Below are 21,776 nucleotides of genomic sequence, written 5' to 3' on the forward strand. Positions count from 1 at the left end.
GCAGGGGGTCCGTGAGGGGCAGGAAGGTCCTGGAGGGTTCCCGAGGGCTGAGCGGGCACACACGCCGTGCCCGGGCCCTCCCAGCGCCGCTAGCCACGGCTACTAACGACCATCTGCCTCCCCCGGCCCGCACGCCCCACCTGCCCCAGCCGCGCTGGGGTCCGCAGCCCCTCATGGGACCGTCTCCGCTCCCCTTGCACACAGGAGCCTTGGCTGATGCTTTATTCCCTCTGCGGTGGCCACCTCCAGCCGCTGCGCTTTACTGATCAACCACAGGTTTGCTGTCTCAGGCTGGAATTCACAGCTGTATTGTACCTTTTAAATATAAACCCGGTTGTTTCTATAAATTAGCTTATTTTGTTGCGTTCCCAGTTTTCACTGCAGAACTGTGACAGTAAATACAGGTCCGAGTGTGGCACCTTCATCCCCAGCCTGGTCACACCAGCCCTAGCCAACTGTTTACTCGGTGACTCAGAAAAGTAGGATACACACAAATAAACATCCACTTCCACTTTCCTTCTTTGGAATGTTAATTTGTTTTCCTTCTGGGTAGACAGAAGCACAAAATAATGTTCTTTCATACCAGAGCCGCATTGAAATTCTGATGATATAAATAAAGACGCAGCTTGAGGTGAGGGCTCTGGAACAGTGGGTTTAAAATTGGCAGAACTGGAGAATCAAATGGAATTTCTGTCCCCCCACTCAGTCAGGGCCTCCATGTGACTCAGAGACTCTTGCAGTTATCACAGCACATAGGAATTATTACCAGCAACAGCAATATCAAATTTATCCTGAGTCAACTTGCCTTGTAAATAATGAGCAATAAAAATCCTGTAATTTGGATTTACACAACAAACAGTTCCATTGCATTCTGGCATCAAATCCAGGAACTTGGGTGACAGCAAATTTTTGAAGAGCAGATGTTTTATGAAAAGATGAAAATCAATTGCAGATATTTTATTTAAGAAAAAAACCCAGTTAATTGATTGATGAATAAGGCTTTGTCACAGGGAGTGCAAAGGCAGAGAACACAAAACACCAACACCAAACCGCAGAGATGAACACAAAACATCAGTGGAGCAGAACCTTTGGTGTTTTGTGTTCTTTACCATGACAGAAATCATCCTTACCCAGGATGGTTTATTAATTCCCAATTAAACCTGAGGGCTTGGTCTCCCTGCTGGAGGCAGAACTGACCCCATTGGGTCCTTCTTGTCATGGCTCCTTTTCCAAATGTTTATGTATTTGACCCCTCAGTGTCCCACTGCAGTCAGGCAGGAATAATCTCCACTGAAGGCAAACCAGCCACAATCTTCACAGGGATCTCTATGTTCTGCCAAAATCTAAACAATAATAATTCATGTAGGGGCAGGAAAGGGCTTCAGCTGACTGATATGGTTCTGAAAAACATGTCCCTAAATGCCAGAAAGAAATCAGGGTGATATGATTAGATCAGAGAGAAGCATCCTGGGAACTCCTGACTGAGATAGAAAAGGATAGGCTATTTCTTCCCTTCAAAATGTACTAAACAAAACAAACTGCTTCTTCCTGCTTCTGGCAGTGTTTTTCCCAAAGCAAATCTGTTCCCTAAAAGCAAACATGATTTGCTGTAGTATTCCCAGATTTTAGACACAGGGGTTGAATGATGATGTCGGAAATTCTCATTTTCCCTCCAACTCCTTGAAAAAGTTCAGCCAGTACTTAGACTGGAGACCCATTCTGCCCCTGCTGTCCCCAGAACCCCCATAATATCCCTACTATTCATTTTTGTGCCAGACCCTGCCTGTGGGTCCATGAAGCCCCAGCTGATTCTGCCCTCCCCAAGCAGAGACAGGACTGTCTGTAACAGCTGGGTATTGCTGCAGAATAAACCATTCCAAGTTCCCTAGCTCCTGATAACTCTGAGTTGTGCCACCATTTCTTCAGCAGCTCTTCAAAACCTCCTGCTTCTGGATTTTTAAGGACACTTTAGCAAGAGCTTTTTATGCACTTCCTTAAGCTTCTGTGTAAACTAAAATAAGGAATTGCAGCCTAAGGCATCCACAGAGTGTTGTCAGGTTTTGGTGTGAATGCCAATGACATTTCCTCACTAAAAATTTCCCATTGTGGCTGTCAAAGTGGCACAAGTGGTAGGAATCACACGGCACAGGGAAGTCCCTGCCGTGTCTCTATTCCCTCTGCGCAGAGGTTTACAGCCTGAACAGCCAACCCATAAAGTGTGAGTTGGAAATTTATCTATGTGGGAAGAGTCCCCCTCGTGAAGTTTCCAGCTGCAGATGTTTTCAATCCAGCCAAAAATGTCCCATGAATCATTTCCTTGGAGATATTCTGGCACTTCTGCTTTTTGCCTGAGTTGGAGGATGAGGACGCCGAGGAGAAGATCGAGGCATACACAGGAAATGACCTGGCCAGGTCTGCAGGAAAACCTCAGGGAATTCTCAGCTCACACTTTGTCCTTGCTTGGGAGAGAAGGTGCTGATCCTGTGTCACAGATACCAACAGTTAACAACCCCACCTCCAATAAAATCCCCTTCAAAGGCAGCATTTCCTTCCTTTCTGGTGCATTTTACACTTTCAGATTTATTTAATTTCTGAACATCACCTACACTGTACCCAGGAGATCTGGGCCTTTCTGGCATTACACCTGAACTGCCTCTTGGAGGTGACACTTCTCTTGACTTTTTGCCAGAGAATATGGAATTTTTCTTATTTTCTTTTTTTTTTAGCCCTCTCACATATTTTTCTGCTTTCCTCTATCTTGTGTTTTCAATTCAAATTATTTATTTATTAACCTTTTTTATCTTCTGACTCCCTGAAGCCTCTGCTTCATCCTTTGATTTTTTTTCTCTCCATTCCTCCTATCCCAGTTTCTCATTTTCACCAGCATTTGTCAAACACTCCAGCAGTGGCTCAAACATGCTGAGTGATACTTTTCAATTTCTATTTGTCAGCTTTGGTCCAGAAACCTCCCATCCTTTCTGGAAGCATTGCTCTGTAAGGCACAGGTCTGATCCCAATTCCTGATGGACGTGGTGTTACTGTGGGGGAACTGTGCCAAGTCTGCCATCAGGGTCAAAAATATTTCCCTCCTGTTCTTAAGCCAAACAAACAAACCTCAGTAAAGGAGGAAGAAAAGGATCTGCCAAGCTTTAGTAAGAGGTGACTTCACCTTCTCAGCTCCAAGCCCCTCAAAGGCAGGTTTAACCAGGAGCCTCCCTGGCAGAGCCCCGGCTGCGATGCTTTTGTCCATCAGAGGGCATTAGAGGCCGCTGAACGCCCTCGGGCTCGGGCTGGCTGCAGAGAACAGCCCGGCTTTCCATCCGCCAGCCCTGCGTTCCTGCTCCTCCCGTGATATCTTCCACTGACTTACCCCGCACCTGGGACATACTGCAAAACATGAAGAAACCTTGTCTTAAGCGTAAACCCCGGGTTTTCCTTTGTGTTCTCTGCTTCTCAGTTCCTCCCTGACTGCAACAGCATCTGTTAAACAAGAACAGAGCCAGCAAATGATCCCACTGGATAAATGGTAATCACAGAATGATGAATTATGCTCCAGAGGAATTAGAAATTCTGTACAAAATACTCACATTGGAACTTCTATCCCAGAAAGTCCAGTCATCAAAGGATCATTCAAATTGTAGCACGATGTTTCACACAATCAATTCTAAAAGCAAGTATTTCTGGCCCAGTAGAAATCTCATTTGGATGCAGAACACCAGGAGTTTAATCCCTGGCACTTGATCTGATAAAAGAAATAGTCTATTATCAAGGCCTCACAAGAGCTCTGATATTCTAATTGCACTTAATGGAACAGTATATTTTCTGAAATAGAGGCTGATGCTGGGGAAAGGGACACAGCCCTGTCAGTGTCTGCCCGTTTGCCTTGGAGCTATAAACAAGCTCTTTGTCGAGTCCCGCCTGAAGTTGTTTGATCACAATCACTCCCAGTGTATGTGCTTGTGTTCTAAAGACTTCAGCAGAATGAGATCATTTCGTGTATCTACTTTTCCCTTCCCCAGTGAGTAATGCCATCCCCACATATGATAGTCATTGGAGAGGTTAAGTTACTTAAATATTATAAAGCAGTATTTTAATTGTTCTGGATGACTAATCAGTACAGCCTAGATTAGAACATTGCCCCAAAGGATAATTTGAGGTTATCACTTCCTCTCCCTGACATTTTGTTTCCTTTCTTGTTTATCACACCATCGCATCAGCAAGAGAAGCCTTCAGCTTGTTCCTAGGCCCGATCTCCTCTGCATCCTGCAGTGGTTCCACTGGAAGCAATGCAGAATTCTCCATAAAATCACATTAAACTTGTTTGAGTGCTTGTCTCCAGAAAGCCTTCCAGTGCCTCATGCTCAAGGGAGCCCAGCTCCCAAAGGCTGCTCACACCCAAGCAGACCCACCCAAGGAGGCCCAGGGAATGCCCATCACTCAGGGGGCCATGGAATTAAAACTGGTCTCAATTTGCACAACATGGGACTGGGCCTGACACTTTTCCCCCTGACACTGTGTAAAAACCTGTGCAAGTCCCATTCAGTTCAGGGCCATTATTTCTCAGTTAGATCAGCTGGTTTTAGACCACAGTCACATTGTCTGGGAGCCAGGATTTGGGTTCAGTAGCGTCAGCACATCCGTCAAGCATGGCTCTTGCTGCAGCAGCCAGAGTCTGAGCCCTGCTGGCACCACAGCACTCCTGCCAGTTCAGCACTGACCAAAGGGCTGGGGGCAGAAATGGGATTTACTGTCACAGCTGGACTCTGGTTAGCAAAGGCCTACAGGATTCACACATGGGACACCTGGACTTTATTTTAACTTAAACACAGGTGCAGTGCACTGGGGAGAAAAGCCACCGGAGCAGCCTGGCCATCAGAGATTGTCTCTCCTTTCTGCTCTGCCTTCTTAAGTACTCGGGTTAGGGGAGGGACTGACAAGGGAAAGGAATTGTCTGATGGAAACGTAAGTCTTTAAGAACTGGGAGAATGTCAAGACCAGAAGTGAGTTTTCTGCTTCTTAAACAACCTCTATGTAAGCCTCGTGTCAGCCTGTATGAATATATGAATATAAAGACTCTTTGTTACTGAAGAGTTTTCCCCAACTGCTGCTGTTTCCTCCCCATGACTCATGCCATTAGCTGATGCTGCCCTATTTAATTGCAACTGCTGTTTAAGCCCACACAAGCTTTTCTAAAATAAAACCTTAAAAAGGCTTACTTGCAGTAGATATCCAGCAGTTTGGATGGATGGTACGTAGCAACATCCTTTGGATTAAACATGTGCTGCTTTGCTGGGCTTCCAAATAATGCTGAGCATCACAGAGGCCTCAGTCATGGTGTGTTTGAGCTGCTGTTAAATGGAGCTGGAAACTGGGGATGAAGCTTACCCCGGAGCCATGCCCCTCTTGTGAACACCATGGTTACATTTGCACTTTCCTGGTGAGCTCCCAGCTGCTATCCACACACAGATGCAGTCTTTGTATTTACTTTTTTAATTCTCTGGCCATATGGGCAATGACAATGCTGCAGAATCACACTGCTGGCCATCAGTAACTCTCCTTGCCCTAAACCCAAACCTGACCCTTTAAGGACTCATTAACCTTCTTTGCATTTTTGGACTCATTTTTCATTGTGGGTATGATTTTGCAGTGCTGCAGGTCCACGGATTTCCCAAATATCATCATGTGACTTAAAAGCAGCAGCGAAAGAAAGGCACCACTTATGCCTTACTTGCAGTCATAACAGGCATTAAGAAACAGCAATAAAGTATTCCAGAGCTGCAGAGGGCAGGGAAAAATGCCAAGCTCTCTCAGAGTATGCAGTATGACAGGAAAAGCCAGCTCCAACAGAAAGAAGGCAAGAGGGCAATGCTCCCAGGCTCAGTAAGGAAGGAAAGGAAAAGGTTACAGCTGTGTAGCATATGAGCTTTCTCCAGCTAAGTTGTGTAATGGAATTGCACTTAAAATATTTTCTTGTATTAGACTGGTCAATTTATCTTTTACTTCCATACATGGATCTCAACTTTAATTAAAAAAAGAAAATGTCACCATTTTTTTGACAGAGTCATGGCCAAACAGCCTTCAAATGCAGCCCAAAAAAGGGCCTGGATTGAGCCATGTGGGAGCTGGAAGGCTTTGACTCAGGAGCATGGAAGGGGTCCCAACTGCAGTTTAAAGATTAGAAGCTACACATTGAGTGTGAGTAAGTCTGCCTGATCTCCATGTGGTGGCTTTATCACCTTGCACCCGAGTTGTGTAACTCAGCCTTTACTACAGCCATGCTGTTTGCATTGCAGGGACTCCTCAGGGCTCCCACTGCATCCCAAACCCTTGGAATTAGTGCTGCACAGGCACGGATGAGAAAGCAGCCCCATCCCTGTAGCCTGAGAAGACAAAGCAGGTGAGCAGCAGCCTCCCCTGAGCAGGGCCCTCCCTGGACGCTGCCCCTGGCCCAGAGCCTCGGACACAGCTGACCTGTCTCCAGAGGGATGCAGCCCTGGACACAGCTGCAGATTGCCTTACATGTCAGGTCTGGCAGGAATGTGGTCTCTGTCCCATGTCTTTAGTTCTCTGCAGCCTTTTCCCAGTGACCAGAGCATTCCCAGTGTTCAGCTGCCTTGACACCTTTTGCTCTGCAGCTGATCTCTGTGTCCGTAGGTCTGACCATGTCTAGCTCATCTCCCATTTATGACATCTGGCAGAAAGGTAAATTACGCTTCCCCAGATCCTGCTTTGCTTTAGTGGGGAACCTATTAATCTTATTTGTTACACATTTTGTGTGTAATCTGTGCCTTCAGGAGAGCTATAATGAGAGTATAACCAGAAATCTTGTCAGCCTCTTTTGGGAAACATTTATAAACAGACCAGAGCAGACCCCAGAGAACCTGGGTCCTACCTGTGTACACACTGCCCACGCACTGCTTGCACAAGGGAGTTATTAGCTACCAATTGCTGTATTTTCAGTGCTAGTGGCAACACTGAGCTTTTACTTTCCATGCTACAGAGGCTGCTGGGATAATGGAGCCCATAATTACATCCAGCCACTCGTTAGGGCTCAAATTACAAAACCGGATTTCTGTGCCAGACCTTCAGGAAGTAAGCTGTGGAAGGAATCTCACAAATAACCTGCAATTACGTTAATGCAGAGGGCAGGGCCTTCCCTTAAGAGCTCTCAGGCTCACTGGAGTGACCCTGGCTGGCTGATCAGAGCCAGATGTGCAGTGGAGAGATAAGTGATGCAGGTGAATTACACAGGCACAGAGCTGGTGCTTCTGTAGCCAGGGCTGTTTAGGAATAGACAGAAAGAAACAAAGCCTGTAGTGTGGGACAGCCAAGCAATGGGGCCTGTGCTGCTGTGGCTTATTCCTTCACCCTGTGGAAAGGGCTGTGCTCACATAAGGCACATGCACATGATTACAGCTCCATTTGCAGAATGAGTGTCTCTTCCCAGAGTGTTTGCCCAGCCGCAGAGGGCTGTGAGCAGGCCAGCACTCACACCTGCACAGGAGCGGGGAACAGAGAGCTGGGCTCAGGCATGCCTGGAGGAGCCATCCCGGGAAGATCCAGCACGGCCAGTTCTGCCACAAGCTCCCTTCCCTGTGTCACCACGAAGGGCTCACACCAGCCTTACCCTGCACACTCTGGGCAAGCACAGCCACTCTTCCTCAGGGTACCACAGAAGGGAAGGGTCTGTGTTCCCTCCTCACTCCTATGTCTATTTACAGCATTTTAACAACCCAGAAATGGGGACTGGGAGAAATTGCTTGTCCAACCTCCGCTTTCAAAGAATGCTCATTTCTCTCAGGTTCTGCACCTCCTCCATAGCCCAAGGCTGGACACAAGCCACCCAAATATTTTCAAGCTCAGTTCAACACCAGCTCAGGCCCACCTCAAGCTGTTTGATCTGTGAGCAAACACTCTTTATCTATAAGCAACCTGCTCTTTCCCAACTCCCCGCAGCAGGAATGCAGCCTCGGCTGTTTCCAGGCAGAAGCTGCCGCACACAGCCCTGCAATTCCCCAACATGCTGACTTCTTCTGTCCTGATTATTTTATTGATCTGCTCTACAGAATGGAGGGACTCTATCCCCTTTTTCCTATTAAATGCAGCCTGTTTTTCTATAAATTGAATTTATAGATTATTTATTGACATTTACACTGACACCCTTCATGTGAGATTTACACTGACACCCTTCATGCCATTGATTTTCCCTGTTTGCGCAATCCTGATAGTCCAATGCCAAAACATTAAAAAAAACCAAAAAAAACCCCAAACAAACAAAAAAGCCCCCAAAAATATTCTTTCCATCATGATCATGTTCAGCAGTTTATTACTGCTGCTTGCACCCCAGGTTAGCAGCAACCACTGTAAAGTTCTGCCTTGGATCAGACATTAAAAAAAAAATAAGGTAAATATTTCATATTAACACGAAAGCATTTGGGTTTGGAACAATTCAGAACATTCTCTGCTGTCTTGTGATTTGTACACTCAGAGCTGGCCAGGACACAGCCCTTTTTCTGACTTGTTGTGTGACTGCTTTGAATTCCTCTGGTCTTATACCAGCTTCCCAATCCCAGCTCATTTTGGTCAATCCTTGATGGCACCAGGAGAACTGAGCACTTGTTAATGCAGCACTTGCAGAGCTTCCTTCTCCCCTGCCCTTCTTTCGGACAGCTCAAAGCTCTCAGTGTCACTTCAGCCGTCTGGGATAGGACCTCTTGTACCTCAGAGGGTAAATTTAGCACAGATATTTCTGAAAGCTGCTCACTTACAAGGCACCCCTGGCTGGCTTACAGAGAAGGGATGGTTTGAATCTAAAAAGAATAACTCTAAACTTCTGTCTCCATTATTTCAGTGCAGCTACTCATCGTGGAAGCTCTGAATTCCCCACATACACTGAGCCATCTGCTCTATTTATTATACCCAAAGACGTGCTCCAAAAATTATAAAATCCCAACGAGACCAAAAGAACACAGAGAAAAAATTCCCATAGTCTGATATTCCATCTGTGCAGCTTTTCCACTGCACACACTTTTAGCAGACCTTTAAAAATTAACCCCTTAAGTACCAGATGTACATCACTCTAGAATCACCTAAAATTCTTCAAGCAAGCAATGGTAAATAAGTCACAGAGCAACAGACAAAAGGGGAGAGAGAAATGACAACCCAGAATTCCAGGAAGGGAGGCAGCCTTATCTGGTGCCTGTGGGAAAATCACACAGTTATGCTCCTGGCTGCTCCATGATGACCCTGAGAAAGTGGCCTCGTCCCCCTATTCCTCCTCCCAACTGCTGTTTGCCTTGTCTGTTTAGACTGCAAACCCTCCAGGGCCACAGCGGTGCCAATATTGCTTGCAGTCACCAGGCACACAACAAAATCTACATGAAATGAGGCCACAGCTGAAATGGTGCCAGGCCCAGCAGCACCTCATGGCAGAACAACTGCTGCAAGGGGGGCAGGAGACACTCGGGGCAAAGACTGCTGAGAGTTTTGAAAATGTACATACAGACCAAGAGCTGGCAAAGCCTCATATGCAAGGTCTCTTGCACTCTAACAGCTCCTTGCAGGGCTGGGCTGTTGCTTTACTTGTATGTTGAGATTTTTAACCCTTCAGCTTGGGGGCAGCTGTCACTTGGACCTCCCTAGGATCATAGAATGTCCCGAATAGGAAGGAACCCACAAGGATCATTGAAGTCCAACACCTGGCAGCACTTTCCTGTCTCGTTCCTCTGCTGCTCACCATTCATTTCAGTGTAAGCCATTTTCCTCTTCAACCTTCTTTGCCCTCTCCTTCTTCCATTCTGTTTTTTCCTTTCACCTTCTCTTCTTCCTCCACAAACTGAGGCTGAACTTTCTCTGTTCCCAGGAGGTTCTCAAAACAAACAGGAGCTTGTGAATTATTAACAGTGTAGACTAAAAATAGCATAATTTTTTAATGGCAAGCACTATTGTGCAGATGAACTACCTTGGACTTAAGTATGACTGGCCCTAACTGTTCCTAATTTGCCAAGAGTGCTTTATAAAATGAGTGAGGAGGAGGAACAGAACTTGTGGACCTTAAGAAGAGAAGACAAAGCAAAAGAAATGGGTAGAAACAAATTCACGTGTTAGAATACAGGAATGTGAAATCAGCAGATCCTGGTGCTCCAGCAGCCTGGGGAAAAGCTCCATAGCCTAGATCCCTGAAGGTATTTCCAGGACAGGCAAAAAGGACAAAAGCTCTTTCACTTGTGAAAGCTTATTGCAGTGAGCAAAGACTTGATGAAGAAAGATGGCACCAAGTTTGTGAGCTTCCCAGCTGAGCAGCCCTATGCAGGCTTGGCAGCTGCATCCCTAAAGGAAGATAATGGAAAACCCATAAATCAGCCCGAGTCACCTGCTGCAGGCCCTGCCAGTACGTGACACCCTGGATCCCACAGCTACACCTCACCCAGGAAGAACTGAAAAATCATCTGAAAAATCACCTTGCCTGCACCACTTGCAAGGAAACAAACACAGCAAGAGTCCCGAGGAAGGAAAGAGTGGCTCCTTTATCTCCTCAAGTTTACACTGAGTTCGGACAGATACATTCTATTGAGCAGAGGGGATGAGCTGGCAGCTTGCAGACAGAACACAGCTTTTCACCCCTCCCACTCTGGCTTCAGACGCAAGGACAGCGGCCCTTCCAGCCCCGCCTGAAAAGAGAAGGTGCTACCAATGTCCTCGGGACAGCCTGTGAAACCAAACAATTTCTAACAAGCTTGCAAACCCCTGGGGTTTTACATATCCCTTTTTGCCTTTGTGTCCATAATGCACAAAATGTGGACTGGAGGGAAAAAAAAAAGTGAGAAAGGCAGCAGCGTGGTAACACCCCTGCGAAGCTGAGTAACCCAAAGCTGCAGTTTGCAGGCTGTAAGAGCCCCCAGGGTCAGAAGGGTGTGCTGGCTCTGGGTGAGGCTCAGACCCCCCAGAGAATCCTTACGTGAGTCAGCTCAGCTCTGGGTTGGCCTGGCTCAAACATTCACAACCCATGAGCAATTCCAAGCAGCGTTTCACAATATTCGCTGGCTACAAGTGTGCCTTGCTCCAAGTTGTCCAGGGATTAGCTGCAGGGTGCTGCTCAGGGCTCTTCCTTCTGCTGGCAGTGGGGGACGGAAAGAGCAGGAACAGGACTGTGCTGTTTCAAATAAGAGCCACGATGTGCCAGGGGAGTTTATACAAATCAGCACTAATCCATGCTAGTGCTCACATCACCAAAAACATTCCAAACTTCTCCTGGCTCCTTTCTTTGACATTGTATCCTCTCATAACTTAAAAAATGCTTTGCTGGCTTCGCTCACACTGGGGTAATTCCTGGCTCTTGCTACGGCTGAATAGCTGATCCCATGGCTATTGCAATGTATCTGCCAGTGAGGCCACTGCTTTGGAATGAAATCAGAGTTATTATCTGCAGTTAATTATCCTTCTGGGTGCTTCTCTGAAGTCCATAGACAGAGCAAGGAAGATTCACTTCATCTAGAAGAGGGGCAGAATTTAGATATGCAATAGGAGAAGAGAGATAATGGAAGGAAAGAGGGATATATAGAGATGTTGATACAAAATCAGGGAGAATGAGGTGCTCTCAGGGTCTCTTTCTCCAAGTTCTTTGTGAACAACTAAATTAACAAAAAATTCAAAATTTTATCATCAACCAGATGCCGCTGGATTTAAATGCTGAACTAACACGTACAGAAAGTAACACTGAAGAGTAGAAGACTCCTCCAGCCCCTGAACCAGGGCAGTCCACGGCGGGAGTACGGGGGTCAGGCTGCGAACCGGGCCGGGCACGGGCAGCGGAACGGGGGCAGGAGCGCGAACGGCTGCGGGCGGGCAGGGCCGGGCACGGCAAGGCAGGGCCCCGGGAAGCCGGGCAGGGGGACCAGAGCCGGGCAGCCCCAGAAGGCCAGGCAGGGCCGGACAGAGCGGGTAGAGCCGGGCGGGGCCGGACAGGGCAGGGCCGGACACGGCGGGCGCAGCCGCTCCCCGGAGCCGGCCCGGCCCCCGCGGAGCGTTCCCCGCCCCGCCGCCCGCTGCCGCCATCTTGCCCGGCCCGCGCCCGCCTGTCCCGCTCCGTGGCAGCCGCACCGCTCCTCAGGCCGCCCGTCCATGGCCAGCTTTCCCCCGAGTGTCAACGAGAAGCTCATCGGTGAGCCGGGGGGTGGGCGGGCTCGGCGGGGGCAACGTGGCCGGGCCCAGGCTCGACCCGGGCTCGGGCGGGGGCGGGCGGGCGCTGAGCCCATCCCGCAGCGCAGCGCGCTCGGGGCTGCCCGCGGGTGACGGGCGGCATCCCGGCACACGGAGCCCGTCCCGGCGCACGGAGCCCGTCCCGGCGCACGGAGCCCGTCCCGGCGCACGGAGCCCGTCCCGGCCGCCGGGCCGTTCTCCGGGCCATGGCCGGCGCGGGCTCAGTGCGAGCAGCCCTTTCAGCACCGCGCGTTTCCCTGCAGGGGCTCATCCCGCTGGGGTACACGGTGACGCCGGGCCTACTCCCGACGGCGTTAATCGCCGGGAAACAAAGCAGGGTGACTCGCGGGTGCAGCCGGGGTAAGGATCTCCCTCTCACGGGTCTCCTCTGTCCCCCCAGGTCGGGCGCGTACGGTAGGAGAGCTCCTGGCCCCTACGTCTCCCTTCGACAAGAAGTGCGGCCGGGAGAACTGGACGGTCGCGTTCGCTCCCGATGGCTCGTACCTGGCGTGGTCACAGGGACATCGCATAGTGAAGCTGGTCCCCTGGGCACAGTGCCTCAACAACTTGTAAGACAAAGCGCTATGGGTTTCAGTGCATCTGAAAAACAGGAGGGTTTAAAAACAGGCGATAGCTTCAAATCGGTTAAAACGCGTGTATTGGTCTAGGCTTTGACACCTTGGGGAAAAATTAATTCCTTAAAATAAGAGCTGGTCTGTCTCTTCCTGTGTGGCCAGCAAGAGGAACAACTATTGCAGCCTCACAAAGCCTGTGGAGGAGTGACTTGTTAATCAGTTCAGACACTTTAAAATAAGAGGAAGTTAGAATGGGAAGGGAATTTAGAGACATGGGCAGATTTGGCCCTTTACACTTCCTATCACAACACTGTTTAGCTTTACCTTTTAGGAATTTACTTAAAGGCGGATCTCTTTCCTTATCATCCTTGTTAGTATGCAAGTGGAGTTCCAAAACACACGTTTTATTGGCAGTTGGCAGGTTGCATTTTAGCGAAGTTGGTAGCCAGCCACAGCAGTTCTGTAGCTGGTTACATTTCTCTGACCCATTTTTTTCCCCCTTTTGGGGGGTGGTTGTTTTCCATGTGCTGGACACTCAGTATCTCTTTTCAGATTTTAACACATATAAGGGAATTGCAGGAAACTTCTCACTCATTTAGCAGAAAATCCTAGAAATTTTTGTAGCTCATTTTTCTGTAAATGCTTCAAAACTGTTGGGTTTTGCAGTAGGTTAAGTTAGTATCTTGCACGCTACAGAGGTAAAACTGTGTACAGATTATTAGTATTATTTTGTGTTGGAAGGTTTCTAGGTGCTGGTAGTTTTTCTCAGTCATAAGAAAAAGCCACTTTTATAATTTTAAAGTAAAAATGCACCATTTTGTGCCTCAGAGATGTACATTGACAACTCCCAGGTTGCATTACACCCTGAAGAAGAGATTTTTGAGTTAATTGGTGCTGTGCTGCACTTTCTGCTGTCTTTGCAGCCTGTTGCATGGCACCAAGAATGGCACCAATGCTGTCAGCACGAGGCTGCCGCGGCAGAGCAGTGAGAGCAGCCAGAAGAACAAGCCCTGCGAGCACATCATTGACTGTGGGGACATCGTGTGGAGCCTGGCCTTCGGCTCCTCCGTGCCCGAGAAGCAGAGCCGCTGTGTCAACATTGAGTGGCACCGCTTCAAGTTCGGGCAAGACCAGCTGCTCCTCGCCACTGGCCTCAACAACGGCCGTATCAAGATCTGGGATGTCTACACAGGTGAGTGGAGAGGAGATCCTGAGCTGCAGGGACACATGGGGAACATCCAGGCCAGCTCCTTGCCCACCACAGGACACCCCAGCACTGCCACCGTGCCCCTCAGAGCGTTGTCCAGACATCCCTTGTCATGCCCAGGTGCCAACTCACTCTTCATGCAGTAATGATATTGTCAGTATACACCAGGAATTGGTTATAGAATCGTAACTGGGAACTGAACCTTGACTACAAATTAAAACATACTAAAAAAGCATGAGCTCCTACAACCAGAGGTAACAAAAAACTGCCGAAGGAACAAGAAAGGAAGGTTATGCTTTGAGATGTGAGAGATGGAAGATGCAAAATAATTGAATGTGTGCGTACATACATTGGTTGTTTTCTCAATAGTCTTCCCAGTTTTACCATACTTTAAAAGCATGAAATTGCTGGTTTATGTTGATGAGGACCTTCTAGTTTTTTAAAAAGAAAAGGAATGACTCAAAAGGACTGAATCTGACTTTAGGGAGTTTCAGTTTTGCTGGTAGCACAGCTGCTAGGTTGGAGAGAACTCAATTAATAAAAATAATGACTATTGAATAATTTGTCCATGTTAATTGAAGCTTAGAACAGATATGTCTATCAAAAGACAACTCTTGCCTTATTTCTGAGGTTCTAGTATATAGATTTTGTAGCTTTTCCAGGAGTTACCTCTCGATACAGAAGAGTGAAAGGATCCATGTGCTGTTCATTGTAGGGAGTATTTCTACAAAGAAAATTGTCTTTATATGCTGTAATTTTATATTCAATATTTGTATCCTTAAAGCATTTGAGCTAAGTACAGTAGTTGCTCATGTTAAATTGTGGTGTTCTCATGTAACAGGAAAACTCCTCCTTAACCTGATGGACCACACAGAAGTTGTAAGAGATTTAACCTTTGCCCCCGATGGCAGCCTGATTCTTGTGTCTGCATCCAGAGACAAAACCCTGCGGGTGTGGGACCTGAAAGATGATGGTAATGTCTGGACTTTATCTGCTCTAATACCTGAGAGAAGTATTCATGTACTTGTCTCTTTTATTGCTCTAGACTCAGTTTGGTCAGGATTGCTTAAAAGCTACGTGTTCTGTTAGTCACACACTCTGCACTTGGAATTCTTTAGTCACCCACTCTGCACCCCCTTGGAATTCCTTATCTGTCTGAATCCTGGAGGCAGATGCAGGTATTGGGCTAAGAGTGCATGAAGTGACCTTCCTGAATAAGGACATGGAGGTAGAAGCTGCATCCCACGGGTTTTATTTCTGTGCAGAATGACACTGCAAGAAGTTAGGGGAAATAATACAAAATTTCACAAAGGAATAACTAATTTGGAAAAGCTTTTCCATCTGAATTTTGTAATATTTTAAGTAATTCTTACAGCAACACCTTTCTGTTTAGGAAACATGATGAAGGTGCTGAGAGGCCATCCGAACTGGGTGTATGGCTGTGCATTCTCTCCAGACTCCTCCATCCTCTGTTCTGTTGGAGCTAGTAAAGCAGTATGTGTCAGAGTTTCTTTTTCCTAAATTCTCCTGAATTGTGTGCATAATCATTTTAAATCTAAGTAACATTAAGCTTGTGCTCGGTGTCATAAACTTCTAATGTTTGATGATGATGATGATGTAAAAGTGCATGAAATTAAACTGGCAGATGGCGCATTGAGACCCTGATATGTGAATGGAACTTGCACTGCTTTTAGTTGAAGAGGCTGTAAGTGGAGAAATAGGTCTGCACAGGGTCATGGCATAAAACAAAGACCACTAAAGCTGCCAGGGTTAAAATATACTTAGATTAATGCATAAAAGTATTTTGGTTTTGATTTTGTCCTTCCTATTTCGTGCTCAATGAGAAAGACTTCACAAAGTCTGAGCCAGTCAGGGCATCTTCTGCTGAACAAAGGTTTCTCCCTGTGTCTCCATACCAATGGCAGTGGTGCCAAAGAGTTAGAGGGAAGAGGACCACAGTTTTTGCTTCCACCTTAATGCCCTGCTAGAGAACTGAAAGCAGTGCAGGTAACGCATGTATGCCATAAGCTACTCCTGGCACTGAAGAGTTAGGGCAAACAAGAAGGGGAGTTCAGCCTGGTTCCAGGGACTCTGTAGGCAGTGTAGTGGAGCCTCAAAAGGCCCAGTTCAGGCACTGGCCATCACTCTTGAGGGAGTGCTCAGAGGCATTGTCTGCCTCGGTGAGAGCAGCCAAGCTCTGGGGTCTGGCTCTGTAGTGGAGCAGAGGGGGATGTGTACATTGCTGTCTGGAGGCTGTGTGTTTTCCATAAGCTTCTTGCTTTCCCTGTCACAGGTGGTGGCAGCAATATTGGTGTGATTGAGTTAAGCTGGCACCACTCTGAGGAGCACAGTGGTGTTGGCGGGCAGAGAGTGGCAGCTCTGGCCGCCAGCCCGGCGAGCTGTACCGTCTGTACCGTAGGACGAAGTAACCTTGCCCTCGGCTGCAAGGGGTCCTGTACGTACGCAGGTGCTGCTCCATGTCCACTGTCTGCTTGCTTGCTTGCTTTTTTTTTTTTTTTTTTTTAATAATTTTCACAGCAGTGAAACACACTGACTCCTCAAACTTAGTTTCCAGTTTTATGGAATGTTGGGGTCTCCTTGGAAAAATTAGTGACTGTGTTTATAACTGATTGTAAAATGGTTCAGAGTTAGGCAGTATGGGAGGTGCTAAGGCTGAATTTGTTTTGGTCAAACATAAATTTATCCAAGATGTCAGAATTCAAACTGTGCACTAAAATTGTCAAGTGAAAAATCAAGGCTGCTAATGAGCTCTTTGAGGGACATAACAGCTTTTGTAAAGACTTACATTCCTATAAAACCATGCTGCAGTACATGGATAGTTCTTAAGTAATTAAGTAATTCTGCACAGTCCTTATTTTGGTTATATATAATGTACAACTGCATGTAAAATACTGTAATATTCTATGAATTCTTATAATACACTGTGCAATTAGCCGGGTAAATTGTAATATTAATGTTGTTTGTTATTGTTGACTTGATTTTAAATGCCTAAATTCTTTCTAATAATATGGTTAGACTTCCCTATTGTTTTGCCAGAGACATAATTTTGGCTGTGAAAATTCTTTTTGCTTGCAGTATCTGTTTCTCTTCCTAGGCTGACGTTGGTGATCCAAGCAATTGTAAACAAGTGATCTTAAACTCAAAGGGATGCCACTGGAGTAACAATATGTTAACCTTACATTTTCTGTCTGTATATTTCTTAAAATTTTGATAGTTACTGAAAAGAGGGGACTGTAGAGTTTAACCCTATTTATTTCTGAATACTTTAATAAAATAGTTTTGTAATACATGAATTTCAGTAAGCTACATGGTTAAATTGTGTTGCCTTTATCTTATATTTTGGCTTATTTTGTTAATAACATTTAACAAATTTGAATTAGAACTTGCATGTCTACTTTAATTATTTTTTAAAAAACATTGATTTTACTCTGAGTATGACACTGAGCATATTTCTTAATTGTAGTAATTCGTAATACCTGATTTTAATATAATCCTAAATAAGACTAGCTATACTTAAAAAAACAAATTAAATGCTTCACTGCCTCTCTGAGCAGAGCTATAACATCAGCTCATTTAATTCCAGGTTTTCCTCTGGGATATGGATAAATACTCCATGTTACGGAAACTTGAAGGCCATCACAATGATGTTGTAGCTTGTGAGTTCTCTCCTGATGGAGCATTACTGGCTACTGCATCTTATGATACTCGAGTCTATGTCTGGGATCCACATATTGGAGTGATTCTTAGGGAATTTGGGTAAGTAAAGCAGTCAAATCTGGAAACTTTCTCCCAGAATGGACTCGGAAATGAGCAGTGGCTGATGGAAGTCCTAAGGTGGCAGAGGCTGGAGGTTGTTCTTCCATCTGAGAGAATTTACAGCACTGTTAATTTTAGCGTGTACTAAGTTGTTAAACAAAGCTGAAGAGCACTCAGCAGAGCAGTCCCCACTCCCGGGTCCAGGTGAACCGGTTAAATGCATTTGTTTGCTGGTGCTGAACTGTGCTGTGCTGGCTGAGGGCTGCCCAGCTGCCAGGTGGCCATCCCTGAGTGCATGTCTGTCCACAGGCACCTGTTCCCCCCGCCCACGCCAATCTTCGCGGGCGGCGCTAACGACCGCTGGGTGCGCTCCATGGCCTTCAGCCAGGATGGGCTGCACGTGGCCAGCCTGGCCGACGACAGGTGAGTGTGGGGCTGGGGCTGCTGCTGGGGCTGGGCCTGGGGCTGGGGCCACTGCTGGGCCTGGGGCTGGGGCTGCTGCTGGGCCTGGGGCTGCTGCACCTCCTGCGCTCCTGCCCTAGCACAGGAGCCACTCAGCATGGGCAGCTCAGGCTCCTGAGTTGTGCTCCACATTAGCTTCTTGGGCAGCATAAAGAAAACACCAAGCACATTTAAAAACTTACTCTAATAACTTCCATTGTCGTCCTTCCCCTTCAGAATGGTGAGGTTCTGGAGAATTGATGAAGAATACCCTGTACAAGTTGCACCCCTGAACAATGGGCTCTGCTGTACTTTCTCTACTGATGGCAGTGTTCTGGCTGCAGGGCAAGTACAGATTTCTTTTCCTTTCTAAAATATTAATGTAACACAAGAGATTGAAAACAGTGGCTCGGTGTTCTGAAAATCTTCAGTTGTGACTTGCAGCCTGGCGCTTCTGACTGGTACTGTTTGTTTAAACATGCCTGGAATAGCAGTAAAATCAATCAGCTGATAAACTCATTTCTTATCTTTAAAAATAAATAGGTGAGGGACCCAAAACATGAGGATTAGAAGAAGCCCATCAGATAGTCGAGGGCAGTTGCTGTGTGTCGGGTGGCACAGCAGTAGCTGCTGGGAGATCTGCTTCTATTGCATGGACAAGTTGCTTATTGTGCTGCTGTAGCTTAAAATAGGAACTTAGCTTAAAAAATCAGGATCTGGAGCAGCTGGAGCTGAGCACCAGCAAGTCCCCTACTTGGTCATGTGTGTGTGAGTTGGTAGCAGGCTGTGCTGGTGCACGGGGAATAACCTGGAGGATTTTGTGGGGTTTTGTGCAGGACCCAGGACGGCAGCGTGTACTTCTGGGCAACCCCGAGGCAGGTGTCCAGCCTGCAGCACCTGTGTCGCATGGCCATCCGCAGGGTGATGCCCACCAGCCAAGTCAAGAACTTGCCTATCCCGTGTAAAGTGCTGGAGTTCCTTTGTTACCAGATTTGAGTTATTTGTGAAGAAAAAAACCCCGAAGCAAACAACTGGGAGGTGGCCCAGCTGCTGAAACTGGCTACAAACACTTTACAGAATCCTCAAACTGTACAGCCTTTAAGCTTAAAACTCTACAGGTTTTTCAAGAGCTATTTAAAGTGATAACCTAAATACTATTTTATCAAAATGCCTGACAGGTAATTTTTTTACTATTTATAGAAAAAGCGGTAGAAGTATTCCTGGTGTTCTCAATTTTCTAAAATGTAACTGTGAAAACATGTACATATATAGACATAAGCTGCTACATGTTATCAATGTACCTTAAAAATTGCTTGTATGATTTTTCATGTGTCTCATGTATATATTGCTTTGGTAGAGCCATGATGCATCTGAGCTGTAAGTGGAAGGACAGCTGTTCTGGCACACCAAGGTAGGAAAACTGTTGACTTACAGAGCAGCTAAGATTCCTTCTGTACATTAGTTGGGGTCCAGAAGGCTGCCCCCCAGGTCAGATTTCGTGCTAGTTTATTTGTGAGAAGATACAGCATGGCTTTGTAGAGAGCGGTGTGTGGGGAAGGGCAGGAGGTTAAAAGGGGTGCAGTGTATCTAATGGAACCCAGGACCATGCCTGCGTCAGCTGAAGGCGTTATGCTCCATAGCAGCAAACCAGGTGAAATTTCAGTATTGGGCAGTGTTAGAGAACTATTTCCTTACATTTCTGAAAATCTGACTACTGTATTATTGCCTGATACTGTGTCTGTAATGAGAGACATTTACAGACTCAGTTTATTATCCTTTAACCCTACAATATCTGTTTGGGGGTGATTATTGGTTGATGGCCAAAGATAAGCAAAATACTTGGTTTTGCCTTCTGTTATTTATCTGTACCTGCAGATACAAAGAATGTATGCATTGCATAAAATGCTTGATTATATATATTTTTGTTGAATTTTGTATTAAAAACTTGTATAAAAGTTTTCTGGTATCTCATCTGATGGCTGATTAATCAACACTGGCTGCAGTGTTCCAGGCTGAGCTGGTGAGGCCTGGTTTGTGCTCCCAGACAGATGCTTACAGAGCGCTCTAAAGCTATGACAGTGTTACAGGCACGTGTGAGCTGCAAATCTGCTTATTTAAGCACCTTCTTTAGCTGAGCTATAAAGCTGGGCTTGTCATGAGCGTGTTTCTGCAAGATCACGGTTCCAGCCCTTGTTGAAGCAAGGAACTTCAATGTGGGGTCTTGGAGGAGAGAATTACTGAAGGGTCCCCTCAGGTTCTGTTCACCAAAAGCTCTGACTTATGGAAGTGGAGGAAGAAGACATCCCAGCTGCCCCTTTCACCACCTCTGGAAGCTGCTTCTCCCAGCTCTGCCTGCAGGAGTTCCTCTGTTTGCTCTAACCTTTCTCCCAGGACACAAATGATAGTGTTAGACCAAGTACCCAAGCTTTTATAATAATGTACCATGTTTACAAGCCTTTTCCTGCCATGGTAGGACACCACAAGGTGAGGCTGGATCCCAAATATCCCCAGGAGTTCCCAGTTGTGACCACAGCACAAAGCTGGACCCTTCAGCAGGGCTGGGCACATGGCTCCTCCCAGCTGGTCTTCAGTACCCACTGTCGGGGGGGAAGGGAACAAGCAAAGGACAACACCATGGAGCTAAGAAAGAGCTCCATGCCCATGAGGCCATCCAGGCTGGCCCTCGGGTGAGGGGCAAGGGGAAGGAGGGCTCAGGATGCAGGAACAGGGGACAGAGTGGCCTGTGCCTGTGGCACTGTCTCTGAAACAGTGATGGAGAGAATCAAGTCCTAGAGAAACCTGGAGCTTCAGACACGAGGGAGTTTCTCTGGAATGCTCTGAAAGCTGTTAATTTTCCACATTCATATATGGCATTTTAGTTGAATCATGACTGAATAACACTGCTAAGTATTGTGTGGGGTTTGTTGTTTCAATGCTAGATGAGAACTTCCATTGGAGCAATTTAGAATCCCGTGACCTTTTCCTTATGTATTACAATAGTCTCATAAAGGACAGAGGTTATGTAAGATCCCATGGGAAATCTGGTAGAGGTGTCAGGCAGAAACTGTTTGTCCAAGTAATTATTTCAGATTACAACCACCTGAGTTAGGCAAGCAGGGTTTCTGTGGGATGCTGGCTTTTGCACAAGGACAAGTTTGTTTTATAAACACTGCTCTGCACCCATATCCCACTGCAATGAGCTGGATCAGAACAGCCCTAATTATTGATGTACTAGAACCAAAAGAAAGCCAGAGTAAACTTCAGATAAGTTATGATAACAGTGTTAGTTATCAGCAAATTTATGCCTTGTGTAACCACCTAATTCCAGATAGAAGTTCTGGGCAGATATGATTTATTTCTAACACGAGATTAGAAGCTCCTGAATGCTCACTTTTAGTACAACTGGCTGAGTTCTTTGTTGCATCAAGGAGAAAAATATTTATTTACAGGCTCTAATAAGAGTTGCTACACTGGGGTTCCCTGACAGAAATCATAATCCCTTCTCTCTGAGCTCACTTCTCAGCCTATACAAATTTTAGAGACCACTCCCACTGCACTCTGCACACTAAGGGGAGGAA

General features: G+C 46.5%; 1 protein-coding gene and 2 long non-coding RNA genes across 5 annotated transcripts; 2 read left to right on the forward strand and 1 right to left on the reverse strand.

Moving 5' to 3' along the window:
• The first annotated feature begins 11 nt into the window (after nt 1–11).
• Nucleotides 12–11,776, forward strand: LOC111942544 (uncharacterized). Its single transcript, XR_015278482.1, has 4 exons — nt 12–276; nt 6,060–6,199; nt 6,294–6,397; nt 11,670–11,776. It is a non-coding gene; the product is annotated as an uncharacterized LOC111942544 (long non-coding RNA).
• LOC111945219 (uncharacterized) lies at nt 924–10,622 on the reverse strand. Of its 3 annotated transcripts, none has more exons than XR_015278479.1 (4): nt 10,461–10,622; nt 3,588–3,742; nt 3,378–3,480; nt 924–2,481 (listed from the first exon to the last, which is right to left on the reverse strand). It is a non-coding gene; the product is annotated as an uncharacterized LOC111945219 (long non-coding RNA). The 3 variants fall into 3 exon arrangements; XR_015278480.1 differs by lacking the exon at nt 10,461–10,622 and adding an exon at nt 5,217–9,587; XR_015278481.1 differs by lacking the exon at nt 10,461–10,622 and having other exon boundaries at nt 3,371–3,480.
• A 191-nt stretch (nt 11,777–11,967) lies between the features above and the next one.
• On the forward strand, nt 11,968–20,156 carry WSB1 (WD repeat and SOCS box containing 1). The gene is made up of 9 exons (XM_086859361.1): nt 11,968–12,160; nt 12,599–12,767; nt 13,697–13,965; nt 14,822–14,953; nt 15,374–15,474; nt 17,585–17,757; nt 18,067–18,180; nt 18,436–18,543; nt 19,035–20,156. The coding sequence occupies exons 1-9, from the start codon at nt 12,121–12,123 to the stop codon at nt 19,192–19,194; spliced, it is 1,266 nt and encodes a 421-aa protein (XP_086715487.1). The 5' UTR covers nt 11,968–12,120; the 3' UTR covers nt 19,195–20,156.
• The last annotated feature ends 1,620 nt before the right edge of the window (nt 20,157–21,776 follow it).

The sequence above is a fragment of the Cyanistes caeruleus genome, chromosome 21 (genome assembly GCF_971803275.1).
Source record: "Cyanistes caeruleus chromosome 21, bCyaCae1.hap1.1, whole genome shotgun sequence".
NCBI classification, from domain to species: domain Eukaryota; kingdom Metazoa; phylum Chordata; class Aves; order Passeriformes; family Paridae; genus Cyanistes; species Cyanistes caeruleus.